The sequence below is a fragment of the Orcinus orca genome, chromosome 8 (genome assembly GCF_937001465.1).
Source record: "Orcinus orca chromosome 8, mOrcOrc1.1, whole genome shotgun sequence".
Classification (NCBI taxonomy): domain Eukaryota; kingdom Metazoa; phylum Chordata; class Mammalia; order Artiodactyla; family Delphinidae; genus Orcinus; species Orcinus orca.
This window is the reverse complement of record NC_064566.1, coordinates 90,946,876-90,962,066: the sequence shown is the minus strand read 5'-3', so window position 1 is coordinate 90,962,066 and position 15,191 is coordinate 90,946,876. Positions and strand designations below refer to the sequence as shown.

The 15,191-nt window shown below is 45.4% G+C and overlaps 1 protein-coding gene and 1 non-coding gene across 2 annotated transcripts in view; both read right to left on the bottom strand.

The window, feature by feature from the left end:
* Window positions 1-736: 736 nt before the first annotated feature.
* HTR3B (5-hydroxytryptamine receptor 3B) overlaps window positions 737-15,191 on the bottom strand; it is a 37,984-nt gene continuing 23,529 nt past the window's right edge. Inside the window, exons 4-10 of the mRNA XM_012534309.2 lie at window positions 14,019-14,063; window positions 13,589-13,698; window positions 12,457-12,626; window positions 11,787-11,944; window positions 2,296-2,506; window positions 1,980-2,162; window positions 737-987 (exon numbers count right to left, since the gene is read on the bottom strand). Of these exons, the coding sequence (XP_012389763.2) occupies window positions 752-987; window positions 1,980-2,162; window positions 2,296-2,506; window positions 11,787-11,944; window positions 12,457-12,626; window positions 13,589-13,698; window positions 14,019-14,063 (1,113 nt within the window). The 3' untranslated portion in view covers window positions 737-751. The remainder of the gene's footprint in view (window positions 988-1,979; window positions 2,163-2,295; window positions 2,507-11,786; window positions 11,945-12,456; window positions 12,627-13,588; window positions 13,699-14,018; window positions 14,064-15,191) is intronic.
* Window positions 1,498-1,601, bottom strand: LOC117202645 (U6 spliceosomal RNA). Its single transcript, XR_004485124.1, has one exon. It is a non-coding gene; the product is annotated as a U6 spliceosomal RNA (small nuclear RNA).

Sequence of the window (15,191 nt, the reverse complement as noted above, 5' to 3'; positions counted from 1 at the left end):
AGCAGATTATAATAAACTCCTTGAACCCAAGGGCCATGCATTAAGCCTATCCCCCAGCTCAGTGCCTTACACATGGTGCGTGTTGATGAAATGTTGTGCTAGATCTGGATCCCCTCCAATAGGAATGCACTGCTGAGAAGGCACAGGGGAAGATAGACTCACCTGGGATGAAGGGAACAAGAGCTCCAGGATATAGATAAGGTGGGAACTTTGTGTTCTGGTTGGAGCAATGTTCCTTAGGGATCAAGTCAAGTGAAGAATGATCTGAAACTGACTTATTTTGTACTCTCTGGTGTGCCTAACACAAGGCCTAGGACCTAATCAACACTCAGTACAAGTTTTGTTGAACGACCGACTGAATAAGTGACCAAGACAGGACTGGGAGATGGAGTGCTCTTACACCTTTCAAAAAACCACTTAAACACACATGTATGCTTGCATGTGCTAGAAATTTTCTGAAAGAGGTTGCTAACGGTGGTTACTTCTGGGGAGTGAACTGGGTAAAGAGGCCAGGATTACTTTTCACTGGATACCTCGTACTGTTTATGCATTTTCATCATGAATGCATTACTCCTGGGTCATTCAATAGCTAATTCGATGATGTGCATCCCTGGGCTGAATGAAAAGAGGCAACAGGGGCTGGAGAACATTTTACCCATCATTTGTCCCCTTCCAATATCCCCACAAAAACTTTTCAGCCTTCCCCAAGGGCCATGCAAACACATTGATGGAGACCAGCAAACTTGGGTCTTCATAAGCCACTCCACAGCACCCAGAGGGAGCACAGGGTGATGGTGTAGAACCCCAGCATAACAAGATAGCTTTGGAAGAGCAATCGGTCAAAGCGCTCCAGGAGGGCCAGCCACCCAGCCTCCTGTCGGTCCGCCTGGTCCTGGGTCTGGAAGTAGCTGCTGATACGTTGAAGCTGGGACCAGACTTCCCTCAGGGTCCATGGCTGGGCCTGGTGCTCCTGACAGGTGGGGGACTCTACATGAGAGGAAGACACTCTAGGTGAGCCAGGGGCTACCAAGGCTCCCCCAGCCTTCCCATTGAAGCCGATGGCCTCAACCTTCAAGAAAGGTGGTGGGCAAAACTGGGCAGTGGGTTAGTTAGGATTGGGGACCCTCTCCCTACCTGCTGAGGGGAGGCAAGACTGCGCTGAAGGAACCCCTGGAGAACACAGCAAGTAGGGTGTTTGTGTAAGTAGGGTGTCGAGGCTACAGCTATCCGGGAGATTTTTCTGAGCTAACAGCCAGCCCACATTGACTTAGAGCTTCAGGGGCTGGAATGGTTCTTTTTTTTTTTTTTATATTGAGGTATAATTGACATATTATATTAGTTTCAAGCGTACAACATAATGATTCAATGTTTGTATACACTGTGAAATGATCACCACAATAAGCCTAGGTAACATCCGTCACCACACAGTTACAAATTTTTGTTCTTGTGATGAGAACTTTTGGAATGTACTCTCTTGGCAACTTTCAAGGATACAGTGAAAATATGGACTGCTTCATGACTTTGCATGTCATCCTTGCACAGGGGCCATGCTAACCTCTGTATCATTCCAGTGTTAGTATATGTGTTGCCAAAGGGAACACTGGGATGATTTGTATACTTTTGCACATTAAGCGATCAGATCCCACATGTATACAAACTATTTGTGTGTGTGTGTGTGCGCGCGTGCACATGCACGCACTCTGCTATTCTGGAGTCAATGGCTCCAAACTGGAAAATAAAACAAGCTAAGGGGACTGAGGCCCTGATCTCTAGGCTGACATGTGGCTTCCTGGCAAGCCAGCAGGAGACGGTCTTCAGTCTCCAGGGAGGTCATGTAATATGCAGGGCAGAGGTTAAGAAGCAGGTGTTTCCATTTTTTCATACAGCTGACTCAAGACGGCCTGGTACTCCACCCATGGGAACTAAGGCTGAGGGTGATAAAGCAGAACCAGGCAGGGACCTCAAGAATTCTCACAAACCTGTTACCCCAGTGAGCTGGGCCCAGGGATCCATTCTAGACCCTTCCGCATCGGTGTCCCCTCGAAAGCACAAGAAGGTCCACTCCCGCTGGCTGCACTGCTCATCATGGAGGAATTTGACCAACAGGATGGACTTGCATAAGCTGAGGACCAAGAAGGCCATGCAGACCGTGAAGAAGACCCCTGAGGGAAGGAGCCAATGGAGGTGGAGTTAGCAGGGGTCCCTGGGCCTCTTCCTTCCCCATCTGAAAGGCAACATCAGATCTTGGACAGAAGTAATGCAAGACAGGTACCTAGAGACCCCGGAGCTGCTTACCAATTAGAGGGGTGGTCACTGCACTCTTCGGCACCTCATCAGACATGTTAAGCCTGAAGACGGTGTAGCCCACCAGCACGCTGCTCTTGAACACAATCCTGGCGTGGCAGGTGGGCGGGAGATAGAAGCTCCCCAGGTCCACGAGCATTAGGAAGATGCTGGGAATCAGCAGGCTCACAACATAGACCAGTGGGCGCCTGCGAATCACCACCTGGACAGGGATGAGGAATCTGTTGCCAAGAGGGTCTAAGCCAATGGACAAATGTTTGGCCAAAGAACACTTAGCCAAGAACACTTTCTGCCGTCCCAACATTTCTGCATAATATGAAAAGTCTATGTAGTTCAGAATAGGAGATTATCTTGTGGTTTAGAAAATAGAAAAAAATCCTTTAAGCTTTTACATAGAACTAATATTAATATTATTAATCATTATAAGAAGAAGTTACCATTTATTTAGCACTTGCTCTATGCCAGGCACTGGAATAAGTGTTTCATATGATTTGTCTTATTTAATCCTCACAACAGCTCTGAGGGCTGCTCTGAGGGCTGGGTATTATTATTATTAATTTTTAACGATTTTATTGGAGTATAATTGCTTTACAATGGTGTGTTAGTTTCTGCTTTATAACAAAGTGAATCAGTTATACATATACATATATCCCCATATCCCCTCCCTCTTGCGTTTCCCTCCCTCCCACCCTCCCTATCCCACCCTTCTAGCTGGTCACATAGCACCGAGCTGATCTCCCCGTGCTATGCGACTGCTTCTCACAAGCTATCTATTTTACATTTGGTAGTGTATATATGTCCATATATACACTACCACTCTCTCACAGGGCTGGGTATTATTATATCCATTTTACAAACCGGGAAACTGAGGTTCCTAGAGATTAAATTGCTTGTCCAAATTCACATAACTGGTGAGTGAGAAACTGTTTTAAAACCAGGTCTTACACCAGAATCTTTCTTTTTAAACCATTTAGTTTGCAATATATTGTATTGGTTTTGGTTTAGTCTCTCTTCTTACCTGGGATGCAAACACCTTAGTACCTGTGTATCTGTCAGAGTCTTGTTAGGAACAAATAACACAGTTAAACTAAGAAAGTTGAGGAGGGCTTGACAAGGTGTGGGCAGGACATAGAGAAACCACAAGGAAGAGGACAGTGCCCCAGGGATTCGGGGGACTGCGTCAGCTGTTCCTACCCTTAGGCCTGAAGGGACCAAAGACCGGGAATGTGGTTGGAACTTGAGGGGACAGAAAGCTGGTTGGACTTGTGGCTTCCTTGTAGGAGCACAGCCAGCTGGTGGAGACACCGTGGGGTGGGGAGAAATGGAGAGATAAATGCCCCACTCACTCTCCCCCCTCCTTCCAATCTCCTGCCACTGCCTCCCCTGCCCGCTACTGGCCAAACATGACCAGGAGTCCCAACTCTACAGGCCGTAGGCCAGCCTCCAGGAGCAAAAGTAGATGTGAGGTGGGGGCATCTGCAGATACCCAGCAGGGCCTGCAGCACGGCTGGGCAGAGAGCTGCTGAGCAGGTTTCTTAGCTGGGAATTTAAGACTCATAAAATTACAATGATTGCTGTTGCCATTTTGTTATACCTAGCTTCTCTGGGATGGGAATAGGAGATGTCTGTAATGAACACAAAATCTATTCTCATCCTTCCTGGAGAGAAACTATGATATGACAGGGCTGTTTCCCCCATCAGACACTTACTGCTTTGCAATGACTGTTTGAGGGTGAAAATGGCATTTTTTAATCCTTCATGGGGCCAGAAATAATACCTATCTTACAGTGGGTGTTCGATAAATGTTTACTGAACAAATGAATGTTCTGAGCCACGTTGCTGTTAGATTTGGAAAAAAATAATGTCTGAAATCTCCCATTTCTCTGATTCACCAAACAGCTGAACGATTTCTACGTGTCAGATAGTGTGCTAGATACTCTTTCACATGGGATGTGAGTTATTTGCTCTTCACTGTCAGTTTGTTGGGAGGTAATAGAGCATCCCCACTTTATAGATCTTTAAAAATAAAGCTCAGCCCCCTAGGTAAGCTGAGTAAGTGGCAGAGCTGGGATGTGCTCCCCCACCTCCTGGTTCCAAGCGCTGTGCTCTTTCCCATACAGCCTACTCTTGGTCTGATCAGACCTCTGAACTGAGTTCAGGGTCTTCTCTCTCACCTCTGCCTCCCTCTCCGGATGAGGATCACATAGACGGGAGCCAGGGCAGAGACCAGGGAAAGAGCAGAAGGTGGTGGGCGAAGAGCCTGGCTGGGTGAGACCAGATGTCACCTTGCTGGTGAGAGCAGGGCCTCGCCAGCCTTTGGGTCTGGAAGCGTGTCCTGACTCAGTGGAGTTCTGCAGACCAGAGCCATTCGGCGTATTGTAGTCGGGCTATTGTCTTTCACATGAGACATAACTGGCTGCAAATATCTAAACCAGAGTGACACTCACTGCTTTGCAATCCTTTGGTTAAAATACATTTTTACCCAAGTGCAGTCAACAAGGAAAACCATGACCTGTCATCAACCTGCACCTTTCTACTCCCTTCGTTGTGCTGTGACAGACATAGCCGTGTTTGGAGGCGCAGGGGGAAGGGAGTCAAGGGGCCAGAGTCCACAGGGGCTCTTGTGTTGTGAGCCCCACCTGGGCTGTTGGTGATCTAGCCATATGGGGAGATGGGGGTGACCAAGCCTGCTGTCTCTGAAGGGTAGAAGTGGGAAGACCCCCAGAGACTTCATGGTGGATGTTACATAAAGGAGATGAAAGGAATAAGAATACCACCCTAAAGAAAAGTACCAGTAGGCATGTTGGTTAAGCAGAAAGAGCCCAGACTTAGAGTCGAAGGAAGAGCAGAGTTCCTAAGCTTCTCAGCTTGATGTGCTGGTTCAAGTGATTCTGGATGGTATCGAACCTCTCCTTGCCTTGGTTTTTCCCTTTTTAAAAAAGCAGTTTACTTTTGCCTTGCCAAGCATCTTGGGTACAACTGAGATTAGCTGTTGTACTCTTTAAATAAAGTTCCCGTGTAAATAGCGCATGCCGAGATGACTCTTCTCCACCCAGAGGCTGATGCAGAAAGTGAATGGAAATCTGGGACAGAACCAAAGATGGGCAGTGTGGCTCCTTAGGGTCCCTGGTTCCTAGGAAAGTGCAGTTTCACCAAACCTCATGTTCCCCAAGGTGCCAGGGGAGAGGCGTGTCAAGAGGTGAGAGGCTGAGAGGCACGCCAGCTTCATGCAGTCACAAGGAGCCCGGCACTGAGATGGGCCCATGCTTGGCTTTGTGCCATTTTGAGATGCTTAATAATTTTTAAGCAAGGGACCCTGCATTTTCACTTTGCAGGAGGCCCCAAAAAGTATGTAGCCTGTCCTGTTGTGACGATACTCCTCACTGGCTATCAACAATAGCTGAAAGTAAACAGGTAGGTACAAGGGTGGACAATTAGCTTGGGCTGTGACATAAAGCAGAAAGCTCTATGTCTATGTTTGGCTTGTAAAATCGTGAAACTAGGCAGACCCTCCAGAACTACCTTAGCCATTTTTCTGCCTTTTAGCATGGATGTTCCAATTCCTAAGACAGATCAAATAGTTCCTACAGTTTTGGTTTTCTTCAAGCACAAAGGACCCACCTTTTTCTTTAAGTTGATCTGGGGGCAACGTTACCTATGGACTAGACTAATTTTCTCTACAAGCCCAGTACAGCCTAAAGAAACTCTAATTTTATCCCACAGTTTTCAGAAATGTTTTGTTTTCATGATCTCCTTTGATCCTCAAAGCCCTCTGTCCCCCTACTCAAGAAACATGAATTGAGCATGAACAGAGTATCAGGCACTATCCTAAATGATAGTGTTAGAACTGGTGACAGGACAAGTCTCTACTCTTGCTCCCCAAACCCCCAACCCACGTCTTATGGGATCAGGAACTAGATTCTGATGGTTAGATATTTCACAAGTCTGCAGATCGAAGTTTGCCCCAGAATGGACCATACCCAGGGTCTATTCTTGATTTGATGACAAGATTTGGGACTTTCTGAGTTAAAGTTTAGGTGATATTCTGGTCTTAGAATCAGTACTGGAATGGGTTAAGACATTTGGGGATGTTGGGATAGGGCGTCTATATTTTGCACATGGGACAGACATGAATTTGGGGGAGTCAGAGGGTGGCAGATGGTACTGGGTTGAATAATGCCCCCCAAAATTTGTGTCCTTCCAGAAGCTCAGGATATGACCTTATTTGGAAATGGGATCATTGCGGATGAAATTAGTTAAGGTGAGGTCATATGGAATAGGGTGGGCCCTTAACCCAATATGACTGATGTCCTTGTAAGAAGAAGAAAAAATGGATCTCCTTTGTATCCGTTCAAAGGATAATGCCATGTAAGGATGGAGGCAGGCATTGGAGTGATATGTCTACAAGCCAAGGAAAGACAAAGATTGCTAGCAACCACCAAAAGCTAAGGGAGAGGCATGGAGCAGTCTCTCCCTCAGAGTGCCCAGAAGGAACCAACCCTGCCAACACCTTGATGTCAGATTTCTGACCTCCAGAACTGTGAGAGAAGAAATTTCTATTGTTTTAAAGTGGTACTTTGTTATAGCAGCTCTAAGAAACTAATACAGGCGACTTGGCCGGTAACACACAGTGGCAGGATGCCACAGACTGGACTGGAATATTACTGCTTATCTTTAGTTGTGTGTCACCATCATATAGGATTAGGCACAGAGTTTCTGGAGTCAAGTCCAGGCTCCACCAGTCACCCTATAACCTTGGTTAAGATACTTAACTTCTCTGCACCCCAATTCAAACACCTGTAAAAATGTCGATCCTTAGAGGCTGCATGTCATAGACATGTGAGGGTTACAGTACGACCTCTTAAAACAGTGCCTGGTTTGGAGTTAGTGCTTGGTTTTGTGGTTACTGTTACCATGTCTTCCTGGGCAGATTTTGAGGCCTGTGATAGGAACCAAGAGACTTGTTTTATTCATGCTTGTGTCCTCAGTGCTCAGCACTGAGCTTGGTGCACGATAAAAACACAAAAGGTGTTCATTGAGCCGTATTAGAGTCTGTTAATAATGCTTCTTTTAGCTCCAGTAGGGTGGGAGAGTGGAGTGAACCCAAAGGGGGGCTCTCATCTTAAGGTCAGTGTTCTGAGGGCTACCTCTCTGCAGGTCATGTCAGGCAGTGACCCCTGTATGCCAGGGACGGTATGTCACCAGCTCAGTGAGACACCACTCTCTGCAGAACTGCCCCTACCTAGAGCCCATCATTTCGAATGGACTAAAGGAGCTGGTGCCTTTAAATTCCACAGAAGGGGAAGAAAAAGCACTTTGGTTTCAGTCCGTATTCTCCATTAGACACCCTTCAGGTGTTAGCAATATTATGCCACAATTTCATTATCCATTAAAGCCAGGTAATAATAAGTACACAAAGGTATTTGCAGCCTATTGATGTTAATGAAAGAGATCAATCTAATTCAGAATGTGTATGTAGAGAGCTCCTTGGAGATGGAATAGGCCCCAAGGTTAGCCTCTAATTGCCTCCTTGATGGTAGACCTCACCAGTACTCAATTTTGCATGACCATCTTTATGACATAGTTGGAATTTTGACGCCCAGACTCACGCTTCATACAGAAGCCCATTCTCCTCCTCTCCCAAGCCCCTCCTAACATTCCCAATTCAGAAAGAATGGGAAAGTTGCGGCCATTTAAGTAAGATCCTTGCACAAGAGTGAGAGTTTCTTGGATCTAGACCATGGGTCGGGTTGGATTAGCAGAAAGTCCGTGATTCCAGGGTTACTTGAGTGACCCTGGAAGGGTTTCTAGGGGTCTAAATTCTCTCTCTCTATCTCTCTATCTCTCATCTATCTATATATCTGTGTGTGTGTGTGTGTGTGTGTGTGTGTCTCCTCTCTTTATCTCTGTCTCTGGAGTGATCTAATAGAGCTTAGAAGGATCCTCTATAAAGTTTCTGAGCTGCATTCAGAGGATATCTCAATGAAATTAATCTACCCTACTCTAGAAAGGAAAATTACATCTGAAAGTGAGGGTAAACAAGGCGCCTTTCTTTCCCAGATGCCCCTCTGCATTTTTCTAGGAGTCCCCTGTGGGCCTCCCAATTCTGGCCGCATGAAATTTAGTCAGTGAGAGGACATCTGTGGTCCAGCTCACTTTAGTTCCCACAACGGTCTGCCCTTTTCTATCCAACGTGAGTTCTCAAGTTTTATTTCTACCGCCTTTCACTTCTACCCTCATTCTTTTTTTTTTTTTTTTTTTTTGCGGTACGCGGGCCTCTCACTGTTGTGGCCTCTCCCGCTGCGGAGCAACAGGCTCTGGACGCGCAGGCTCAGCGGCCATGGCTCACAGGCGCAGCCGCTCCGCGGCATGTGGGATCTTCCCAGACCGGGGCACGAACCCGTGTCCCCTGCATCGGCAGGCGGACTCTCAACCACTGCGCCACCAGGGAAGCCCTACCCTCATTCTCTTACAAACAAAAAAGAAACAAAACACTACCATATAGAAATCAAATGTTCACCCTGCTCTTTCTGGGAACCAGCACCTCTGGCAATGTGTTGGAGGAAACCTCCCCTCCTATGGCTGCTGGATCGGGTGCCAGGCTGCACACAGACATCCTCGTAGGCAGAGGTGCCTGTGCTCTGGGCCCCCTGTGGAATGCAGCCTGACTCCAAAGTGTCACTGGTGCCCTCTGATCAACAATACATGTCCTAGAGCTGCAGACAGGATTGCACATTAGCCAGAACTAATGGGGCACCCGGAGCATTTGGTTCAGTATCAATGGCAGCATGTACATCAGGCCCAGGTTGATGACGTACTTAGAATAGATCTTTGTTCCTCCTGCCTGCCCCACCTGTTCCCTACCCGCTGTTGGGTAGCCTGGACTTGGACATAGGAGGTGATTAGATTAAGAGGGAGTTGGCCCTTTGCTGTCAGGACCCTGGCAGGCCCATTGTTGGCATGGAACTGGGCTCTGAATTTCACATTATTGGCTAAAGGTCGTTGAAGGACACCAGGGTGACTTGATTGCTAAATTCAGAGTAGGATGTCTGGCACGGAGTAGGAGAACATGGGCCGACACGGTGCACATAGGGGGAATAGGGAGTCAGGGAGGCTGAACGAGGTCAAGGGGGACAAAGAACTGAACTGGAGAGTCATTCAATCTACTTCGTCTGCCAAAGTTGCAGGAATGCCCCTGAGTCTGACTCCCTGCCTTACCAAACACGATCTGTGGCTCTTCCCAGGATTCTTTCCCTACTCTGTTCCAGAGGGCCAGGGTGGAAGGCAGCCTGCTAGATAACCAACCTTAACCCCCAGGGCAAAGGTCCCCAGGGAGAAGTTCCAAGAGCATGAAATCTCGCACCGATGTCCCCTCCAGCCCCACTCAATGTAAACACTGAATGGAAAAGAAGGGTGGCAGTGAAGACAACAAACGAATGGGACCTTGGTCCCCGAGATCCAGGGAGGAGATCGTCTCCTCCCTTTAACAATCTTTTACACCTCTGTTCATCATATTTAACATGGAGCTAGGACATAGAAAACCTCTTGCCAGGACTTCCCTGGTGGCGCAGTGGTTGAGAATCCGCCTGCCAATGCAGGGGACACAGGTTTGAGCCCTGGTCCGGGAAGATCCCACATGCTGCGGAGCAACTAAGCCCGTGCACGAGCCACAGCTACTGAGCCCACGTGCCACAACTACTGAAGCCCGCACACCTAGAGCCCGTGCTCCACAACAAGAGAAGCCACCTCAACGAGAAGCCCACGTGCAGCAGCAAAGAGTAGCCCTCACTCGATGCAACTATAGAAGAGCCTGCGCACAGCAACGAAGACCCAACACAGCCAAAAATAAACAAACAAATAAATAAATAAAGTAAAAAAAGAAAACCTCTTGCCACTGTTGAGAAGACAATTAATATCTAGGGTAAATGGTGACATGTAACTACAAATAATGGCTGCTCTATGGAGAGAGTGCGTTTGTGTGCGCGGGAACACACACTCCTGTTTACCTGCCCCGTCTCCCATCTTTGTTTGTCTCCTCCGTGCAGTGTAGGTAATGGTGTGTGCAGCGTTCTCCAGAGTGCTTGATAGGTGACTGTGTTCCACCTTGCATGTGCTACTCCCTCACATTTCCCTTTAATGATCTCCATTATTCGGGCTGCATTAATAATGTTTGTGGGCTGATATCTTTAAAATTAATGAGGTGTTTACTCTTAGCCAAGAAACTCATTGAAATTAAAAAAGCTTTCTTTTTCCCCTCCCTTTCTCTTGGTAAAAAAGTGGACAAACAAGCCACAACGCAAGCTTTGATAAAAACCAAGCAGAATAGGCAAGTACCCAAGCCCTACCGCAAAGAAGGTATGAATTGGGAGTAGCTGGTGCCTGGAGTTATACATTAGTCATGTTCAAATCACAGCTGTGTCTAAGAGGCCTTGATTTAACAAGAGCTTTGCTAGAAAGCTGCATGCCACACCTTTTAACCGATGGAGGACTTCTGTGCCCTCAATAATCGCTTATTTCATCCCCACCACTCCCCTTAGCATAGGATTATCCATTGTAACCGTAGCACCTTAGTCTAGTCTGACTTTTCCTTCTTATTCAAAAGGTTTGTTTCCAGGAGACTTCATCTGTGTGAATTCATCTGTGCAATCCTGACCTGTCTGTAGTCTCTACTCTTCAATCAGATTACCTGGCATGAAAGACCCTCCCACTGCCCCCAGCTCCCACCACCAGCTGACTTTGTGCAGAAAAGCAGGGCTGAATATTAATGACAAGTCTGCTGGCTGCAGAAACTTGCTGCAAAGTATCAGGCTTCACTGTCCTGCTCCCAACTGCCTCCCAGGTGTCTGCTGGACAAATTTCCCCAGGAACAGTGCAGCCAAGGGCATTCCCGGTGACACGTCTGAGAAGTTCGGGTTCTTATCACGTCGTTCTAGAGTAGTTGTTCTCTCTGATCTGGAAACCACCAGTGGTCTCTGTGGATCCTGCAGGTGACTTGTTAGCTAATCCCTCAAGATACTCAAGTTAATAACATGATAATTTTATGCACTTGAGTCTGGGATTAATTAATAATTTACTCAATTGCAAACAGGACATTAATGTTGAAGAGACACTCTTCTCCCAATTTTTTGTTGCTGTTGTTGTGGGGTTGTTTTTCTCTCTCTCTCAGTAGCAATTAAAAGTGAGGATGTTACATGTATTGAAAGCCTTGAAGATTCCTGCTGTAGGGGCTGGTTCAGGTCTCTGTCTGAAAACCATTCTCTTTATATTCACATATGGAATAGCTACAGCAGGAGTCCAGGATCTACGGCTGAATCTCTCGTCTCTGAAATGCCAAAATGCAAGTGGATGTTGGAACCATTGGAATCTCCTGTACTTAGGTGGTAATGAATGAGAAGACGCAGGAGAGAGACTCCTCAGCCCAATAGAGAAGGTGAAAGACTGCAGAGAAGTGGGCAACAGGGACAGGAATGGTGAGGACTTACATTAAACTGAATCTGTGCAAAATCTCCAGCGCTGCTCTGCAGGATGTTGTATGTTGAGGACACAGAAAGAAGTTCCCACTCACCGTCATTCAAAAATTCTTTTTGGTCATGTGTAATGTCTTCTCTGCTTCTCAGGAAGGCCAGGTCTACATCTTCCACTGAAAACAACAGAAACACTTGACTTCCCATGGAGAGAGGCACCAATATTAACCCACTTTTCCAACTCGCAATTCAAATCCTTCCTTTTTACTCCTGTCCCCACATGGACAGTCTTATGGAGATGGGGTTCAATATACTATTTTGAATTAGGGGTAGGGATGGGGGATAAAAACTTTCAGGTCATGAAAAAAGCAGCTATGAACTGAGGGTTTGTACTCCATTGTCTATAGAATGAGACTTCTATAACGTTCTCAATGGCAGTAGAGGCCTAATATTGTATTTTCAAACCAACAGCAGCAAAGGGCAATATCTCTGGGCACAATACTGTACTTAGTCTGAATTACAGCAGGAGCCAAATAACTACAAGAAGAGATTTAGATTTATAAAAAGTCAATTATGTGCAAGAATAAAATAGACCTGAGGGACAGCAGAATGTAATAATTTCACCTATGTGTGCCAACCCAGCACAAGTGTGTTTGCCCACTAGCAGGCTACACCTCTCATGGCTTACCTGTGTGCAGAATGCTATTGAAGGTTAGGCTGCAATTCTGAATATCGAATGGAAAAGCGTATGTCTCTAAACTGCATGCAGAGACCAGTTGGATGGACATAGAGTGCTTAATGGTCCCAGATGAGTTCACGTAAACATAGGGAAGATCAGGTGATCTTTCAATGTCCACACTATATGAAACACAAAAGATCTTTGTTACAGAAAGGGCTTTAGTCATTCCAATACATAAGCAGAACTGATTATGAGATGGTAGTGACCGTAACACCCAAGACTAGCCTAGAAGTGCAAAGACAGAATCGCACTTTACATGAGATAGCCACCCTGGCAAAGGTGGGTTCAGCAATGACAGCCTTGTAAGTCAACTCACTGCAGATCAGCTCGGTGCTTTGTGACTGCCTGGAGGGGTGGGATAGGGAGGGTGGGAGGGAGGGAGACGCAAGAGGGAAGAGATATGGGAACATATGTATATGTATAGCTGATTCACTTTGTTATAAAGCAGAAACTAACAACCATTATAAAGCAATTATACTCCAATAAAGATGTAAAAAAAAGAAAAAAAAAAACACAGGCATAGGACTTCCCTGGTGGTGCAGTGGTTAAGAATCCGCCTGCCAACGCAGGGCACATGGGTTCGAGCCCTGGTCTGGGAAGATCCCACATGCCGCGGAGCAACTAAGCCCATGCGCCACAACTACTGAGCCTGCGTGCCACAACTACGGAAGCCTGCATGCCTAGAGGCCGTGCTCTGCAACAAGAGAAGCCACTGCAATGAGAGAAGCTCACGCACCGCAACGAAGAGTAGCCCCCGCTCCCCTCAACTAGAGAAAGCCCACGTGCAACAACAAAGACCCAATGCAGCCAAAAATAAAATATATAAATAAATAAGTAAATGTATAAAACAAACACACACACACACACAGACATAATCCATGAGTAACATCAAGCATTAGCAATCAAATCTGTATCTTAAATGATGTCAACCCATGGTACTTCTAACCTGAATATTCCCAACAGTATGCTCTTCTTCAAGTTGAGAAACAAAAATTAGTAACAATGACTTAAAGGAAGCAGCAACCAGCCTGAATATTCTAAGCAGTCTAAACCCCACAGAAACACACCCCAGCACACTTACAACTCATTTATGGTGATATCAGGAGCCCAGATGGCACTTAGGGGTAGGGAGATCTCACTAATCTCATCAAACATGCTGGAGTTCCAGGATAAAAACTCATCATCCCAAACCTGTATCCAAAAAGGAAACATCACAAAGGGGCAATGCCAATCTCATCAAAGAACTGAAGAGGGATTCGGATGAATAACTCAATTGATCAGCCCGTTGGTTCTATCTGTCAGGGAAGAGGACTTTCCATTCAGCTCCTAAAGAGGGTTGCCCCAACCAGAAACCACGGCCATGTATCTTACTCAGATTCTAATAAATCAAGTCTGCTGCAGACATAAAGAACTAGAAACACAAGATAGTATCTATTTCTTCGAATAATTACATCTTGCAACAGATTGAGTTCAGGAGTCCAGCATGCACGGAAGAAAACATAATCATTTACCTCACGGTACCATACACTTGTCTTTAATTTTTGATTCTGTGCATCCTGCAAAGCAAAAAGAACATCCACACCAAATCTTAGAGTGTCAGAAAATCAAAGCCCAATTCAACAGTATGACAATTCAGAGGAAGAAAATCAAATCCAACAAAATAATGCTGATTTTAGAAACATTACCTTGACTCTTCAATACCTGAGTAGTCTCAGTTCTTATTTATTACATACACCTGTCGCTATGAGCTTTACTATATTATCTATGATAAAATGACACACTAACTGCACTTGACATCTTAAATGATTTGTGAATCTCTTTCCTACTCTAGTTGTTACCCTGCCATTAATCAGACTAAAAGATGATATGTAGTCATAGCCAATTTTGGACTAAAAAGATGAGACCACCCTTTTATTTGTAATCAAGATGTTATTCATAATCTTTCAATGAGTGTTATCTCAACTGCCATTGGCAGCCATTCCTGTTGTTACTTTATGCTTGGATTTCTCTGCTTATAAAACAGACTGAATGAGCTTAATCCAAGTGAGGTATATTTTTGGTGATATAAATAGATGTGGCTTCCCACGTCAGTGATTTAAAAAAAAGATCTCCCCAAACAAAAAAATCCACTTTACTAATTTTTTTTCATATTGAATCTAGTAAAAACATGCTAAAATGATTATATTCTTAGGGATTAAAAGAAAAGGAACATCTCATACCATATACAAGCATTAACTCAAAATGGATCATAAACCAAAATGTAAGAGCTAAAACTATAAAACTCTTAGAACAAAACATAGGAGTAAACTTCATGACTTTGAATTAGGCAATAATTTCTTAGATATGACACCACAAACACAAGCAGCAAAAGAAAAAGTAAATGGGACTTCATCAAAATTTAAAACTTTTGTGTTTGAAAGGACATCATCAGGAAGTCAAGTGACAAACCACAGTATGGGTGAAAATATTTGCAAATCATATACCTAGTAAGGGGCTTGTATCCAGAATATATAAAGAACTCTTACAACTCAACAATAAAAAGATAAATAAACCAATTTAAAAATGAGCATCAAAGGACACAGTCAAGGCTTCCCTGGTGGCACAGTGATTGAGAGTCCGCCTGCCGATGCAGGGGACGCAGGTTCGTGCCCCGGTCCGGGAAGATCTCACATGCCGCAGAGCGG